At 40.3% G+C, this 18,232-nt stretch overlaps 1 protein-coding gene across 1 annotated transcript in view; it reads left to right on the forward strand.

The window, feature by feature from the left end:
- Positions 1 to 18,232, forward strand: part of CDADC1 (cytidine and dCMP deaminase domain containing 1) — an 81,252-nt gene that overhangs the window by 9,130 nt on the left and 53,890 nt on the right. Inside the window, exon 4 of the mRNA XM_023749111.1 lies at positions 6,663 to 6,737. Within this exon, the coding sequence (XP_023604879.1) occupies positions 6,663 to 6,737 (75 nt within the window). The remainder of the gene's footprint in view (positions 1 to 6,662; positions 6,738 to 18,232) is intronic.

Below are 18,232 nucleotides of genomic sequence, written 5' to 3' on the forward strand. Positions count from 1 at the left end.
GATGATACTCGACTTTATTTGCACCTATGAATGAGGACAGTGTTTTTTTTGTTACGCCCGGACGAAGGAGAGTGGACTGCCTTTTACAAACAATTATGGGGGGAAAAAAGAGGAACAAATGTAATAATCTGAACAATAAAGATTTAATTTAAAAAATATGGTATCATACAGAGTATTTTCATTGGCCTACAAATTCTCTGTGTTCCACTTATTTATTCCTCCCCAACCCGTTGCCCCTGATGATTTTTGTTGCTGTCTCCATAGTTTGTCTTTCTCAGAATATCATATAGTTGTGAATCACACCATATGTAGTCTTTTCAGACATGCTTCTTTCACTTAGCACAGTGATTTTCCACGGGTGTGCTGCAAGAATTTCTAAAACATGCAATATCTGACTATTCAATCAAAGGCACTGACTTCTTTTGCCTTAGATTGTCAAATTAAAAAATGACAACAGCCCTGGCCAGTGTGGCTCGGTTGAATGTTGTCTCATACATCAGAAGGTTGCTGGTTTGATTCCCAGTCAGGGGGCATGCACAGGTTGTGAGCTCTATCCCTGGTGGGCATGCAGGAGGCAGCCTATCGATGTTTCTCTCTCTCATCGATGTTTCCCTCTCTCATCGATGTTTCCCTCACCCTTCCTTTCTCAAATCAATAAAAACATATTTTAAAAAATGACAACAGCCAACACAATAATAGCTGTCTGGTGTGACTGAATAAAAATTATACTTTTTTTTTGTGTCAGATCCGCAAAAAAAAAATAATATATTTTTTGGTGTGCTGCAGAATTTTAGTAATTAGTTTATGTGTTCCATGAGACGAAAATGGTTGAAAATTGCTGACTTAGCAATATGAATTTTAGATTTCTTCATGTCCTTTTTAGCACTGAATAAGATTCCATTGTCTGGATGTACCACAGTTTATTTACCCATTCTCCTACTGAAGGATATCTTGGTTACCTGCAGGTTATGGCAATTATGAATGAAGCTGCTATAAACATCTGTGTGCAGATTTTGTGTGGACGTAAGTTTTCATGTTCTTTGGGTAAATACCAAGCAGCATGATTGCTGGATTGTATGGTAAGAGTATGTATAGTTTTGTAAGGAACCGCCAAACTGTCTTCCAAAGTGGCTGTACACCCTCCTCAGCATTTGGTGTCAGTGTTCTGGATTTTGGCCATTCTAATGGGCATGTAGTGGTATCTTATTGTTGTTTTCATTTGCATTTCCCCGATATATGATGTGGTGGATACATTTGCTATCCGTATCTCTTCTTTGGTGAGATATCTGTTAAGGTCTTTGGCCTATATTTTAGTCAGGTTGTTTGTTTTGTTGTTGAGTTTAAAGAGTTGTTCATATATTTGGATAACAATTTTTCATCAGATGTGTCTTTTACAAATATTTTCTCCCAGTCTATGGCTTGTCTTCTCATTCTCTTGATATTGTCTTTTGTAGTACAATTTATAATTTTAATGAAGTCCAGTTTATCATTGGTTTCTTTCATGGATCATGCCTTTAGTGTTGTATCTGAAAAATCATGGTCATACCCAGGGTCATTTAGGTTTTCTGCTATGTTATCTTCTCAAGTTTTATAGTTTGGCATTTTACATTTAGGTCTATGATCCATTTTGAGTTAACTTTTGTGAAGGGTGTAAGGTCTGTGTGTATACAGGGAATTTGCTTTTTATGATAAAATATAGTTGGAATAGTTTTCTTTTCTAATTCCTATGTGAAATAAATGCTTTATAAATAGTAAAACATTATTAATAATGTTATGAGTTTTTATTCCCTATTTGTCAACCACTCCCCCAGCCTCTGCCCTGGCTCTACATATCCTTAATGGCTTTGAGAATGCTCTTTATTTTCTTCATGGTTTTGAAGTCCTTTATTCTTTTTACTTCTTGATAGCTTATTATTATTTTGTGTAAGTCAAAGATTTTCAGTCAGGCTGTTGGGTTTTTTGTTGTTGTTGTTTATTTGTGTGTTGTTTTTTGCAAATAAAATTTGTGTTTAACAGATTATAAACAAATGTTTAAAAATTTAAGACTTTAAAAAATGCATATAAACAGCTGGGTTTGTTAGTGTGAAGCAGGTAAAAATTTTCTTCTGGCCTTCTACATTCTTTCAGCTGTTCTAATCAAATAGACACGAGACAGGTTAATAAGAGAAGATGGCCAAATCTAATTACATATATATGAGAACCCCACATACATGAGAGTTTCAGGAAAATGAGGTATATATGATATTCTCAGCTAAGGATGCCATAAGGCACCTTGGGTCTTTAGAGGGGAGGAAGGTAATTTTCAGGATGATAAGAGATGTTCAGTAAATAGAAGTTTGCCCTGCCTATGGATTGGTCATAAAAATTATTTCTGGTGATAACTTGTAGTATGGACAAGGCCCCTATTTTAAATTCTTTAAGAGTGAGGTAAAAGTTTCTCATGAGAGTCTCGATTGCTTTCAGCTCAGAATAATTTACATGCCAAAGAGTCACGCCTTGGGGAGGTATGTTCTGAATCTCTTCATTAGAGATTGAGTACCAATTTTGATTTTTCAAAAATTTTTATGGATTGATTTTAGAGAGAGAGAGAGGGAGATAAAGAGTGTGTATGAGAGAGAAACATCGATTTTGTTGTTGTTCACTTATTCATACACTCACTGGTTTACTCTTACATGTGCCCAGACCCAGGATAGAACCTGCAACCTTGGCATATCGGGACAATGCTCTAACCAACTGAGCTACCCAGCCAGAGCGAGTACTTATTTTGAAGAAGCTTTTTTTATATCAAGATTTGATCTCATTTTAATTTTTTAATATGTATTAGTATACTATATATGTATGTTTATATTTCAGTATGTGTTTGTTATTACCATTTTAATGATTGCATAACAGTCCACTGTATCAATGTACCATGTCTGTTCCCTTATTACTGGACGTTTAAATTGTAATTTGTATTAGCCTTAGTGTGTTATTAACTAACAACCACTTCTAAATACAGTAGTCACCCTTTATCCATGGTTTTGCTTTCTATAGTTTCAATTACCCATAGTCAATCCAAGCTCAAAAATATTAAATGGAAAATTCCAGAAGAAAACAATTTATAAATTTTAAGTTGCATGCTGTTATGAGTAGTGTGATAAAATCTCGTGCCATCCTGCTCTGTCCTGCCCTGAATGTGAATCCAAGCTACATGTTACCTGCCTGTTAGCCATTAGCCATCTTATTTATTAGATCAACTATCACAGTAGCACAGTGCTGGTGTTCAAATAACCCTTATTTTACTTAATGCCATATTCACATAATTTTTATTATAGTATATTGTTATAATTTTTCTATTGTCATTAATCTCTTATTTTGCCTAATTTATAAATTAAACTTTATCATAGGTATGTATTTTTAGGAAAAAACATAATAGATATTGGGTTCGGTACTATCTGTGGATTCAGGCATCCACTGGGGGTCTTGGAACATATCCCCTGTGGATAAAAGGTGAACTACAGTATAGCTGATATCGAGATTTTCTAGGTTGTCAAATATATATACTGTATGGATGCTCCTTGGGGATTTTCAGTGAGGTATATATATCAAGTATGAAAACTAATAATTTTTAAGAATCCAGTCCAGCCCTGGCCAGTGGCTCAGTTGGTTGGAGCATTGTCCTGAACACCAAAAGGTTGTGGGTTCAATCCTTGGTCAGGGCATGTATGGGAGGCAACTGATCGATGTTTCTGTCTCTCAAATCAATAAAAAACATATCCTCGGGTGAGGATTAAAAAAAAAAGGAATCCAGTCCAAAACTAGATAAATGAGTGGGAGAGAAAGTATTGTTTATGAGAATTCTAGGGGGGGGGGGCGGGGAGAAACACAAAAGTTTGGAATAGAAATCAAGCACTATTGAAAATGGCTGTCATTTAAAAATAATTACCTCTCCTTTTGATTCATAGTTTTTCATTTTAGTTAAGTTAGAGTATTTAATTACCTGATTATTCCTTTAGTATAAGAATTAGAATAACTGCAGTGTTCTCATTTTTTTCTCTGCATAATTCATATTATCCCTTTCTCCCATCTCTTCCCATTTTGTCTTCTGCCTTCCTATTTTCATTATTAATGGTCTTACTGTACTTTTCCAGAACAGAATCAGTGTAGCATAATGATGAAGAGAATGAATTTGGGGCTCAGATCCTGGGTTATCTATTTATTAGCTGTGTGACTATGTTCAAGTTATTTAATCTCAGTCACAATTTTTTTCATTTGTAAAATGGGAACAATAGCCGAAACTGGTTTGGCTCAGTGGATGGAGCGTCGGCCTGCGGACTGAGGGGTCCCAGGTTCGATTCCGGTCAAGGGCATGTGCCTGGGTTGCGGGCACATCCCCAGTGGGAGATGTGCAGGAGGCAGCTGATCGATGTTTCTCTCTCATCGATGTTTCTGACTCTCTATCTCTCTCCCTTCCTCTCTGTAAAAAATCAATTAAAAAAATTAAAAAAAAAAAGTATATTTAAAAAAAATGGGAATAGTAGCTACTTCGTAAAGTTGTGAGGATTAAACGAGATGATATAGGGCTTGGTATGTGGTACACACTCAGCAAATGTTAGGTACTGTTATTATTGTCACTCATATAATCATCACCACTCCGACCATCCACACGCCCCACATTTCACTACCAATATCATCACTTCCGCTTTCTGTCCTGTTTGAACACAAACCCCATTCCCAGGACATGGCTTTTCTTGTAAACTTCTTAGATGCCATTCCTTTTCTAGCATCCAGCATTTGTTTCATAGACTACGGTGTTAATATTTACCAAGTTTGCCATTCCAATTTTCTTTTTTTTTATTACATCTTTATTGTTCAGATTATTACATTTGTTCCTCTTTTTTTCCCCCCATAACTCCCCTCCTTCCAGCTCCCACCCCACCCTCCGCCCTCACTCCCCACCCACTGTCCTCATCCTCATCCATAGGTGCACGATTTTTGTCCAGTCTCTTCCCGCATCTCCCACACCCCTTTCCCCCGCAAGAATAGTCAGTCCATTCCCTTTCTATGTCCCTGATTCTATTATAATCACCAGTTCATTCTGTACATCAGGTTATTTATTCACTTGATTCTTAGATTCACTTGTTGATAGATGCATATTTGTTGTTCATAATTTGTATCTTTACCTTTTTCTTCTTCTTCCTGTTTCATAGACTACGATGTTAATATTTACCAAGTTTGCCATTCCAATTTTCAAACTTTCTCCAATTTATTACACATCTCCCCTACTTTGGGGCTCACAGAATTCTGCTTTATCACACTGGCTTAATTATCTATTCACTTCATAGTCGGTACCTGTATTCATAAATCATAAGCTCTGTAAGGGCTGCGTGCTGAGCAACTAGGTCTGTGGCTCACACATAGCAAAGGTTCAATACATATTTGTTGAATTGACTTATAAATAAAGGAGTTTGGTCCCTGGCTCAAAACTTCATTTTTTAAAAATGTATTTTTATTGATTTCAGAGAGGAATGGAGAGGGACAGAGAGATAGAAGCATTAATGATGAGAGAATCCTTGATTGGCTATCTCCTTCACCCCCCACATGGGGGAATGAGCCTGCAACCAGGAGTATGCCATGACCGGGAATGGACCTCCTGGTTGGTGCTCAACCACTGAGCTATGCCAGCTGGGCCTCAAAACTTTCTACTGTTTTACTGTTAGACTTATGGACATCTCTACCTTAGTCCTGTTGCTGCTGTAACAAATTACCACAGAGTTGGTGGCTTAAAACAACGATGTTAATATTTACCAAGTTTGCCATTCCAACTTTCAAACTTTTTATTATCTTAATGTTCTGGGGGTCAGAAGTCAGGAATGAGTCTCACTGGGCTAAAATAAAAATGTTGGCAGGCTGCATTCCTTCGGAAGCTCTGGAAGAATCCGTTTCCTTGCCTTTTCCATCTTTTAGAGACTGCCACGTGCCTTGGATCATGGACCCTTTCCTCCATTTTCAAAACCAGTAGTGGCCAGGCTAAGTCTTATGTTGCACCACTCTGACACTGATTCTCCTGCCTCCCTCTCACTGATGAGGACCCTTGTTATTACCCACATAATACAGGGTAATCTCCTTATCTCAAGGTCAGATTAATTAGCAGCCTTAATTCCATCTGCAACCTTGCCATGGTAATTTAACAGCCACAGGCTCAGGGATTGGGACAGGAAGGCCTTTGGGTGATCATTATTCCACCTACCATAATCCACATCTAATGCTTTTGTTACATAGTTTCTTCCCAAATCCAGTTAATTTTCCACTATTCCCCTTTAGTCCTGCTTAGCCATGGCCATACTCTGGACTTTTCCATTGCTCAAAACTGTCCAACTCTAAAATTTTAAACTACAGAATTTTATTTTTTGACTACAATTTCCAGTCCTTCAATGTTTTGGAAAAGCATGCAGGGGCCAGAATAAAAAGGCCTAGCTTACTAGGTTAAGTAGTCTGAACATGAACCTGATTAAAGCAGGAAGTCAATGCAGAGTTTCATCAATTAAAAAAAAAGAAAAGGAAAAAAAAAAAAAAGAATGGTCCAAAGCCAAGGAAACTGGCTTTGAAATAGAATATATAGAATTAATCATACATCTTATGTACTAACCTCCCCCCCTCCCCCTTAATCTGCTTTTAATTAGGAAAAGGAAGAGGGAAAGTGTGGACACTTAGGAGATAATGAAGAGATGGCCAGAGTATCTACTGACAAAAAACAGGTGAATTTTTATGATTTCTAAACAAGACATATATGTTCATAATAAAGCAAAAGGAATGGTATAAAGTGGAATAAAACTTCCTCTTATACTCAAATTTCCTATTACCACTTCCGAAGGAGTTTCTTGTATAGTCTTCTAAAAATGTTTTGTGCATTTACAGGATTATACATGTTTATTTTGTAAAAAACAAAAACAAAAAACATTGTTCTATAGCAGTGATGGCGAACCTTTTGAGCTCAGCGTGTCAGCATTTTGAAAAACCCTAACTTAACTCTGGTGCTGTGTTACATATAGAAATTTTTTGATATTTGCAACCATAGTAAAACAAAGACTTATATTTTTGATATTTATTTTATATATTTAAATGCCATTTAACAAAGAAAAATCAACCAAAAAAATGAGTGCAGAGGTGACACGCATGTCATAGGTTCGCCATCACTGTTCTATAGTATGCTCCTACATCTTCCTTTTTAAAAAAATTTTCCATCTTTAACTCATGACACATTCCCATCTTAGTTCATGTGTTGAGACACTTCCATGGTTCTTTCAAATTCCAACATCTTGCTGGTTTAAATAATTCAAGGCCCAAACTGCTCTTTACCTCATTCATTTCTAGGAGTTGCATTTGTAACAAGCAACCTTGAGGGTTGAGGTAATATCTCCCTCTTGGTACAAGAGTGTGTGTTTGCTTGCTGTCTGGATAAAACAACAGAATCCCCAAGCTCAGTGTTTCTCTCCTATAACATAACCTACTTTGTGTCCAGGAATCTATCTGGGCTGTTCTGCCTGACCCACATGGGATTTGTGGGCAGAGGAAACCATCACAAACATGCTGCTCATGCTGCTTGCTTAGCTATGAATGATATAATCTTCTGTCTGAGTTTCATGTCTCTGCCAGTATCCATGAAACAGTAGCAGGCTAACTTACTGGCTTCCAGGTGGGATCGAATCAAAGCCCTGACCTGACAAGATGAACCTGTTCTTTTTAACATTGCATAGTTTTTCCTTGTTATTTAATCTCTTGCATTTTACAGAGAGATCCTGATTCATCAGATGTGGAGTGGAGAAAAAAACGTATATTTTTTAAAAACTTACCTTGATGATTCTGATGTACATTCCTGGGATTTTCTAAAATGCCTAACAAAGTATAGAAATAATTTGTCTCAGAATATTTAGATGTATTATATTATAAGAAAAGCAAAGGTAAAAAGTAGTGACTCACCATTTTAAGTTCATATACAAAACAGACTGCCCTCTTTTATCTATGTGTTAATATAAAACTCTGTGACTAGGGCTAATAGATGACTTGCCAAGATGTAAGTGAGGTGAAGTAAAATCAGGCAGCAGAATAGTGATTCACTCAAAAGATTTAGTCTTCTGGGAGTTGTAGTAAGTGAAGGTACCAAAATGGAATGCAACTTAGCCTTTTATTTGCTTTGTTTTAAGTTTGAGATGGAAAAAAATTTTTTGTCTCAAACTTGATATTTGGCCTTAGCTAGAAACAGAATGAAAAAAAAATATTCTTTTTTTCCTGAGGTAAAAAGAACTCTAGACAAAAAAGTGATAGAGGATTCCAAGATGGCAATGGATTAAGTGGAAGCTACATTGACATTCTCCAGGACCAAACTGGAATTACAACTAAAATATAGAAAAAATCATTCTGAATAACCAACTGAAGCCTAGCTGAAGAGAATCCTTATCACCAAAGATGTAAAGAGGAGGCCACATCGAGACTGGTAGGAATTGTGGAGTTGCGAGAGGGCTGGCTGGGCTCCCACAGGCATCAGTTGAGTTCAGGAGGGATATCTCAGCTGTGGGGAGTTTCCCCTGAGAAGTTTGGGGTCTAAACCCCCAACCAGGCTCCCCAGCCCAGAGAACCAGAACTGGGAAAGGTGCCCACATAACATCTGGCTGTGAAAAGCCATGGGGCTTCTGTCTACCAGGGAGAGATGGCTGGAAAAGCAGGCACCCTCTTAAAGGGCCAATGCACAAAATTTTATGTGTAGCCACTCACCTTGGGCTTCAGCAGAGGGAGGACAGTCGACTAGAGCTGTGTGAGGAGAATTTGGGGTTGGTGGCTCAGGGTACAGAGTTGAAAGGACAGCCGCCTGGATCCCTGTGCTGAGTCATTCCCCCATATTTCAGAGGCCATCTTTCTCATGCAGAACTTTACTGCCAAGGCAGCTATAGCCTTGGGGGAAGCAATTGCCCCAGCCATTGGAAACACTCACTGTACCCTGTGGTCTACAGCCTGAGGTTCATTAAGTGACTGAGACTAATAATCAACCTGCAGGCAGGAGCAGATCTCTGGGTGCTTTGAGTCTGTGCTGGATCTGCTTCTGGACGTGGGGCTAGCAAAAGTAGACCTTAGTGTGCATCTCGGTCCTTTCCAAATGCACCCAGCCCCAGCAGAGGGAATCACAAGCTGTGGATTGCTGATAGCTTCAAATAGGGTACTCAGGGCTAGTCACAAACAGTGTCTGACATTGGCCTGTACCAGAGACTCTTTGAAGAGGTCCAAAACCAATAAACCCAGTGGTCAGCTTCAGACAACAGAGCAGGATCCGAAAAGCTTCATATCATCAGGGAGATATTGGCAGGCTCCAAACACTGCTGAGGTGAATGCTACTTCATGTGATAAGCACCTGCACAGCAGTCTGCGTGCTGTGTTGGGAATTGAGCCTCACTCTCAGCCAGCCTGAGGGTCGAGCCCACACATGAATGAGACAATAGCAATCAAGATTCAAGTACAACAGGAGAGCCCACACAACGCACACAGGAACATTAGAGCACCCAGGTCTGGTGATCAGGGAGACTTCACTACTGGTTTCCGCAGATCAACTACTACATAAGGCCACCCTACCAAGACTGGGAGTCATAGCAGATTAACCTATACATAGAAACAAACCCAACAGGCAGCCAAAATGGGTAGACAAAGAAACAACCCCCAAATGCAAGAACAAGAGAATTCTCCAGAAGAAGAACTAAATGAAATGGATATAAGCAATCTTATAAGGATTTGTGCATTTACAGGATTATAAGGATTATTTACAGGATTTAAGGATTATAAGGATGCTCAACAGCATAAACAAAATAGAGAAATTATGAAAAGCAACCAGTCAGAAATGAAGAATGACATCGTAGAAATAAAGAATACACCAGAGAGGATTAAAAATGGTGGTGGAGTAAGTGGAAGCTACACTGACATTCACCCAGGACCAAACTGTCAATACAACTAAAATAGAGAAAAGCACTCTGAAAAATAAACTGAAGACTAGCTGGAGAGAACCCTGATAACCAAGGACAGAAAGTGGAGACCGCATAGAGACTGGTAGGAAGTGCAGAGATGCAAAAGGGCTGGACGGGCTCCCACAGACAGTGGCTGAAGGTCCAGAGGGATATCTCAGTTGTGGGAGGTTCCCACTAAGAATTCTAGGGTCTAAAACCCAAACTGGACTCCCCAGCCCAGAGAGCCAGAACTGAGAAAGGTGCCCACAGAACATCTGGCTGTGAAAAGCACCAGGGTTGCTCTCTGGTAGCCAGAGATGGCTGGAGATGCAGGCGCCCTGTACTTAAAAGTGCCAATGCACAAAATTTCATGCTCAGCCACTCACCTTGTGCTGAGTGAGGGAGGGCAGAGTGGACTGGAGCTGTGTGCGGAGAGTCCAGGGTTGGGGGCTCTAGGGTTGGAGCTTGGAAGGCAGCCACCCCACTTGCCTGTGCTGAGTCATTCCCTCACGCTGCGGAGGACGTCTTTCTCCACGGACCTTTGCTATGTAGGTGGTTTATTCTTGGGGGAAGGCAGTTGCCCTATCCTGTTGAAGACCTTTTCATAGTAACTATGAAAAAAGACCAGTCGTATATGATGATAGCACTAATAAAGAACACATTGGCATAGAAACCCACACATGAAGCCTATATGTTCATGGTGACCAATGTCACTGCAATCAATTTAATAAATAAAATTAAAAAGAAAAAGAACACATTGGAAGGAATACACAGCAGATTAGGGGAAACCAAGGATCGGATCAGTGAATTGGATGACAGGGTAGAAAAAAATCACTCAGAGGATCAAAAATAAAAATTAAATTAAATAACAGGAGGACAGCCCTAGCTGGTTTGGCTCAGTGGATAGAGCATTGCCTGCAGACTGAAGGGTCCCAGGTTTGATTCTGGTCAAAGACACATGCCTGGGTTTCGGGTTTGATCCAGTAGGGAGTGTGCAGGAGGCAGCTGATCAATGATTCCCTCTCATCATTGATGTTTCTATCTTTCTCTCCCTCTCTGAAATCAATAAAAATATAAAAACAAAGAAACAGGAGGGCAACTTAAGGAGCTGTGGGATAACATGAAATGTAACAATACTTGCACAATAGGAATGCCAGAAGGAGAAGAAACTGAGCAAGGAATGGAGAAAGTGTTTGAAGAAATAATGGCAGAAAACTTCCCTAACCTGGTGAAGGAAAAACTCACAGAAGTTTAGGAAGCATAGAGAGTCTCAAGCAAGAAGAACCTAAAGAGACCCATGCCCTAAAGAGACATATCATAATTAAATGCAAAAAATTAAAGACAAAAAGAGAATCTTCAGCAAGAGAAAATCAATCTGGTACCTTCAAAGGAACTCCCATAAGGATGTCAGCTGGTTTCTCAACAGAAACTGTAGGCCAGAAAGGAATGGCTGAAGTATTCAAGGTAATGAAAATAAGGATCTGAAACCAAGAGTACTCTATGAGCAAGTCTATCATTCAAAATAGATGATATAAGATTAACCAATGGACAGACAAAAACAAAAAAGTCACTGTGGGGGGTAGGGGTCGGGGGAATGTCAAGGGGGGGAAAAAAGGAGACATATGTAATACTATTTGTAATACTTTAAGAAATAAAAATTATTATTTAAAAAAAAAATAAAAAACATACAAAAGAAAAAAAAAATAAAAAACATACAAAAGAAAAAAAAAAAAAGAGTACTCTATGAGCAAGTCTATCATTCAAAATAGATGGTGAAATAAAAAGCTTCCCAGACAAAAACAAAAAAGTCACTGTAATCAAAACAGCCTGGTACTGGCACAAAAACAGGCATATAGATCAATGGAACAACAGATAACCCAGAAATTAACCCAAGCCATTACTCTCAATTAATATTTGACAAAGGAGCCTGGCCAGTGTGGCTAAGTGATTGATCTTCAACTCATGAACCAGGAGGTCACTGTTTGATTCCCGGTCAGGGCACATGCCTGAGTTATGAGCTCGATCCTCAAATAGAGGGCATGCTGGAGGCAGCCAATCTATGATTCTCTCTCATCTTCAATGTTTCTATCTCTCTCTCCCCCTAATCTTTCTTCTCTCTGAAGTCAATAAAAACATTTTTAAAAATTGGACAAAGAAGGCAAGAACATACAATGAAATAAAGACAGTCTCTTCAATAAATGATGTTGGCCAAGATACATATGAAAAAATATTGTCACTGATCATCAGAGAGATGCAAATTAAAAGGACAATGAGGTATCACCTTACCCCTGTCAAAAACAAATCAACAAATGACAAGTGCTGGCAATGATGTGGAGAAAAGAGAACCCTAGTATATTGCTGCGGGGAATGCAGACTGGTGCATCCACTATGGAGAACAGTATGGAGTTTCCTAAAAAAATTAAATATGGAACTGCCATTTGATGCAGTGATCCCACTTCTAGGAATATATCCTAAGAAACCCAAAACACTAATCAGAAAGAATGTATGATCCCCTATGTTCACAGCAGCACAATTTACAATAGCTAAGATCTGAAAACAGCCCAAGTGCCCATTAGTAGATGAGAGGATAAAAAAGCTGTGGTACATGTATACCATGGAATACTATGCAGCAGTAAAAAAGAATAATCTGTTAACCTTTGAGACAGCATGGAGGGACCTGGATAGTATGATGCTAAGTGAAAAAAGTCAGAGAAAGACAAGTATCACATGATCTCACTCATATGTGGAATTTAATTAATAAACTGATGAACGGAGTGGTTCCAGAGACATGGAACAGAGTGCAGAAACTCAGAGAGAAGGCAGGGGAGGGTGGGTGGGTGAGAGGTAACTAACCAAAGACCTTGTATATATGCATAACCCATGGACACAGACGGGGGTGGTGAGGGCCTGGGGTGGGGGGTGAGGGTGGGTTGGAGGGGGTCAATGAGGGAAAAGGGGGAAATATGTAATACTTTCAACAATAAAGATTTTAAAAATCAATAAAAATAAATGGTGTTGGCAAAATTGGACAGGTATACGCAAAAAAAACTATACCACCAACTTACATCACACACAAGAACAAACTCAAAATGGATAAAAAACTTAAATGTAAGTCATGAAATATTAAAAATCCTAGAAGAAACTATAGGCAGCAAAATCCCAGACATCTCTCATAGCAATACATCTAAGGCAAGGGAAAGAAAGGGGGCGGGGGGGAGTGGGACTACCTCAAAATAAAAAGCTTCTGCACAGCAAAAGAAACCATCAACACAATGAAAAGGGATCCCATTCTATGGGAGGACATAATTGTCAATGATACATCTGATAAGGGGTTAATTTCCAAAATACTAGGTGTACCAGTTAATAATGCAGATTTTTTTCAATAGATGGAGCTACACATATGTTGATATATATGCGATTTGATATGTATGCTATTTTGTTGTATTGACAGCAAGCTCCAAAACCTCATATGTCAAATTTGCTGAAGGTGTTAACATCAGATACTTTTACGCTTAAAAATGTTGAATTTCGTGCCAAAAAAAGAGCATTTGTGGGAAGTTTTAATTCATTACTTTATTTTGAAGAAAAAGTTATTGTATACTTTGGGAAGCTTATGGTGAACATGCTCCATCTCAAGATACTTGTGAATGCTGATTTAAATTACTTTAAATAAAGCAGTTTTGATGTTTCTCTGGAAGTTACTGTGTTTTCTTGATACTATCATCTGCCATTAGTAACCGGTAACTCAGCTTAAGAAAAGGAAGACAGACAATCCAATTATAAAATGGGGAGAGGACCTGAATATATACTTCTCCAAAGTGGATATTCAGATGGCCAAGGGACATAGGAAAAAATGCTCTCAGTCACTAATCATCATAGAGATGCAAATTAAAATTACAGTGAGGTATCACCTCACACCTGTCAGAATGGCTACCATCAACAAATGACAAGTGCTGGTGAGGATATGCAGAAAGGGAACCCTTGTACACTGCTGGTGGGATTGCAGACTGGTGCATCCACTATGGAAAACAGTATGGATTTTCCTAAAAAAATTAAAAATAGAACTGCTGTTTGTCCAGTTCTAGGAATATATCCTAAGATACCCGAAACACCAATCAGAAAGAATATATGCACAATGTGTTTTCAGCCGAGCTATTTACAATAGCTCATACGTGGAAACAGCCCATGTGGCCATCAGTAGAAGAGTGGATTTATAAACCTGTGGTACATTTTACACAATGGGATGCTATGCAGCCATAAAAAGAAGTTTCTTATGCCTGGCCATTGTAGCTCAGAGGTTGAGTGTCTACCTATGAGCCAAGAGGTCATAATTTGATTATGGGTCAGAGCACATGTCCAGGTTTCAGGCTCAATCCCCGGTGTGGGGCATGCAGCAGACTGCCAATCAGTGATTCTCTCCCATCATTGATGTTTTTATCTCTCTTTCTCCCTTCCTCTCTAAAGTGAATCCTATATAATAAAGAGCTAATATGCAAATGGTCATCACGCCCTAATGCCATCACACCCTAAGGCAGGGGTGGGCAAACTTTTTGACTCGAGGGCCACAATGGGTTCTTAAACTGGACCGGAGGGCCGGAACAAAAGCATGGATGGAGTGTTTGTGTGAACTAATATAAATTCAAAGTAAACATCATTACATAAAAGGGTACGGTCTTTTTTTTTTTTTAGTTGTATTCATTTCAAACGGGCCTTATCCGGCCCGCGGGCCGTAGTTTGCCCAGGGCTGCCCTAAGGGCTTTAAACAACTCATCTCTGGGGAGGAGAAGAATGGCGACCAGCCAGGCTGCAGTCCAGGAGAGGGACAAGCTGCCTGCACTACAGGCGCTGAGCACCAGCTCCTGCGCCTGCGGCCTGGGAGAGGGACAAACCCCCAGGCTCAAGGTACCGGGTGCCTGCGGCTGCGGCCCAGGCAAAGCTGCCCACCCACGGTCCCCTGCGGATGTGGCTTGCCCGGGCAGAGGGGGGTAAGCCTGGGTCCCAGGTGCCTGCAACTGGTCAGAGAAGGGAATCCTGGGTACTGGGTGCGGGGCGAGGCAGAGGTGGTTAAGGGCGATCAGGCCAGCAAGGGAGTAGTTAGGGGCGATCAGGCAGGCAGGCAGGTGAGCAGTTAAGAGCCAGCAGTTCTGGATTGCGAAAGGCAGTCGGACATCCCCTGGGGGGTCACGAATTGGAGAGGGTGCAGGCCGGGCTGAGGGACCCCCTCCTCCCATGCATGAATTTCGTGTACTGGGCCTCTAATATCCTATCTAATAATAGAGAAACATGGTAATTAACCGTAACTTCGCTACCCTTCCCATTGGCTAATCAGCGAGATATACAAATTAACTGCCAACAAAGATGGCGGCCGGCAGCCATGCAGCTGAAGCGAACATGAGGCTTGCTTGCTCCAGTGATGGAGGAAGCCAAGGTTCCCCGCCTGCCTCAGCCCAGCTTTGAGCTCCAGATGCAACAATGTTGCAATTATAGAAGCTAAACAAACCCAGAAACCTGCTTTCAGCCGCCAGCGGGCTCAGAGCTTAGAGCGCCAGTGATGGCAACAGAGTTTCAATTATAGAAGCTAAACAAACCCAGATACCTGCTTTCAGCCAGCCACAGCCTCAGAGCTGAAGCCGGCTCTCAGCTCCAGTGACAGCTATAGAAGGTAAATAAATCCCAGAAAAAATAAGAGAAAAAAAAGAGGCTGGGAGCTTTCGTCGCCCGCCAGCCTGAAAACGGCCCTCAGCCCCTCACCCAGACTGGCCAGGCACCCCAGTGGGGACCCCCACCCTGAAGGGGGTGTGACCAGCTGCAAACAGCCATCATCCCCTCATCCAGGCTGGCCAGGCACCCAAGCGGGACCCCCACCCTGATCCAGGACACCCTTCAGGGCAAACCAGCCGGCCCCCACCCATGCACCAGGCCTCTATCCTATATAGTAAAAGGGGAATATGCAAACTGACCCTAACAGCAGAAAGACTGGGAATGACTGGTCACTATGACACACACTGACCACCAGAGGGCAGATGCTCAATGCAGGAGCTGCCCCCTGGTGGTTAGGGTGCTCTCACATGGGAGGAGCTCTGCTCAGCCACAAGACAGGCTGATGGCTGCCTGGTGGTGGTGGGAGCCTCTCCTGCCTCCTCAGCAGTGCTAAGGATGTAGGACTGCAGTTTAGGCCTGCTCCCCGCTGGCAAGTGGACATCCCCCGAGGGCTGCCGGGCTGCCAGAGGGATGTCTGATTGCCAGCTTAGGCCCAATCCCCCAGGGAGCAGGCCTAAGCCAGCAAGTGGTCACCCCCGAGGGGTCCCAGACTGCGAGAGGGCACAGGCCGGGCTGAGGTACCCCCTACCTCCGAGTGCACAAATTTTTGTGCACCGGGCCTCTAATATATATATGTGTGTGTGTGTGTGTGTGTGTATGCGTGTATTTCTCTTATCCTTTGATACAGCATGGGAGACCTGGAGAGTATTAAGCTAATTAAAATAAGCCAGTCAGAGAAATTGAAGTATCACATGATCTCATTTATGTGTGGAATCTAATGAACAAAAACTGACAAACAAAATTGATCCAGAGACATGAAAGCTTGCAACAAACTGTCAAATCTCAGATGAGGGGAGAGGGGGCGAGGCGAGCAGGAGATTAACCAAGGAAATTTTATGCATATATGTATAACCCTAGACACAGACAATAATGCGCAAAGTCCTGGGTAAGGGGTGGGAGGAGGGGGTAAATGGGGAGAAAAAAGGCGACATCTGTAATACTTTCCACAATAAAGTTATATTTTTAAAAAGTGATAAACTTGGATCTTTTAAAGGGTGGTTCTAATAAAAATAAATAAATTGGTTATGAGTAACAATTTTTTAAAAAGTCTTTTGTGGTCAAGGTTTCTGGCTTTATTTCTGTGTACTTAACAGAAAACCTAAAACTAAAACCACTTAATGGCAGCCATTTCCATTGGTCACAATTGGTTCAGTTTAATAAAATGGGCTCTTGCATGGTAACATCTTTTGATAAGGCCTCACCAGTTCTTTTCCTAAGTTACAATTTTATTTTTTCTTAGAGAGAGTGGAAGGGAGGGGGAGAGTTAGAGAGAGAGAAATGTCGGTGTGAGAGAGACACTTTGATAGATTGCCTTCCCCACATGCCCCAATCACGGCTAGGATCGAGCCTGCAACTGAGGTATGCACCCCTGACTGGAATTGAACCTGGGACCTTTCATTCCAGAGGCTGACACTCTATTCACTGAGCCAAACTTGCTAGGGCTCCTAAGTTACAATTAAAAAAAAAAGCAAGAACAATTGCTTGAAGTATTCAGAAGTAGATATTAACATATACTTTGTAATTGAGAAACATAAAACTCCAGAAAGTTTTGGGATGGGAAGGGAAAGAGTTCACAAATTCAAGGTAAATTTAAAGCTTATTTTAAAAGCCAATATAGATAGATCTTTAATATAATAGATGTATTTTGGTTATACATATTATAACTGAAAGATTTTTGTATTCCTTTTAAATGTTGCTATAGTTTAGGACATGGTTGGTTAACTTAGAAATGGAATTCTATAAAATCTTATTTATACCCTTTTTAAGGCATTTTACAAAATATTCTCCATAGTGTCCAACATTTATACTCATAGCTGAAAGTGAAACTTGACTATATTAGTTAATATAACATTGGTCTGATGTTTAAAATGATTTTAAATGTGTCCTATTGGATATAACTGAGAGTAAAATTGCTTTGAAAGGGAGTAGGGAAACAAGTTCCCCTCATATTGTAACAATTAGTCCAGAACCCAAGGATCAGGTTTACTTGCCTAACTGCAGTCTTCCACTGAAAACAGCTGACACTGTTTTGTGCCTTACATAGAACTGATTCTTACCTTAGCCTGTTTTATCTGATAGTAATATTGTTACACCAGCTTTTCTGACTAGTATCTGTATTAGTTAGGACATTTTAGGTTTAAAGTAACAACTCTTAAGAGCTGCAACCTTCAGGACTTAAAAGCAGAGTTAGCCCGATCCACCACCTGTGGGTGGGATAATGCTGCGGTTACTGCTCTGCCTTTGAGTTCTCTCTTTCTAATACCCGAAGTATGTTTTTTATTCTTCTGAGCTTGACTATACATTTAAAAACATTTTTATTATAAATAATATATTTGTTGGAAGTGGAACCACATTAATCTAGACTGCCATAGTGTTAAAAATTGCTTTTATGAAAGAAGTTGAGAATTTTAATCAGTATTTTAAATATTTTAAAAATTAGGACTACC

Source organism: Myotis lucifugus, unplaced genomic scaffold, assembly GCF_000147115.1.
Source record: "Myotis lucifugus unplaced genomic scaffold, Myoluc2.0 scaffold_7, whole genome shotgun sequence".
NCBI lineage: Eukaryota > Metazoa > Chordata > Mammalia > Chiroptera > Vespertilionidae > Myotis > Myotis lucifugus.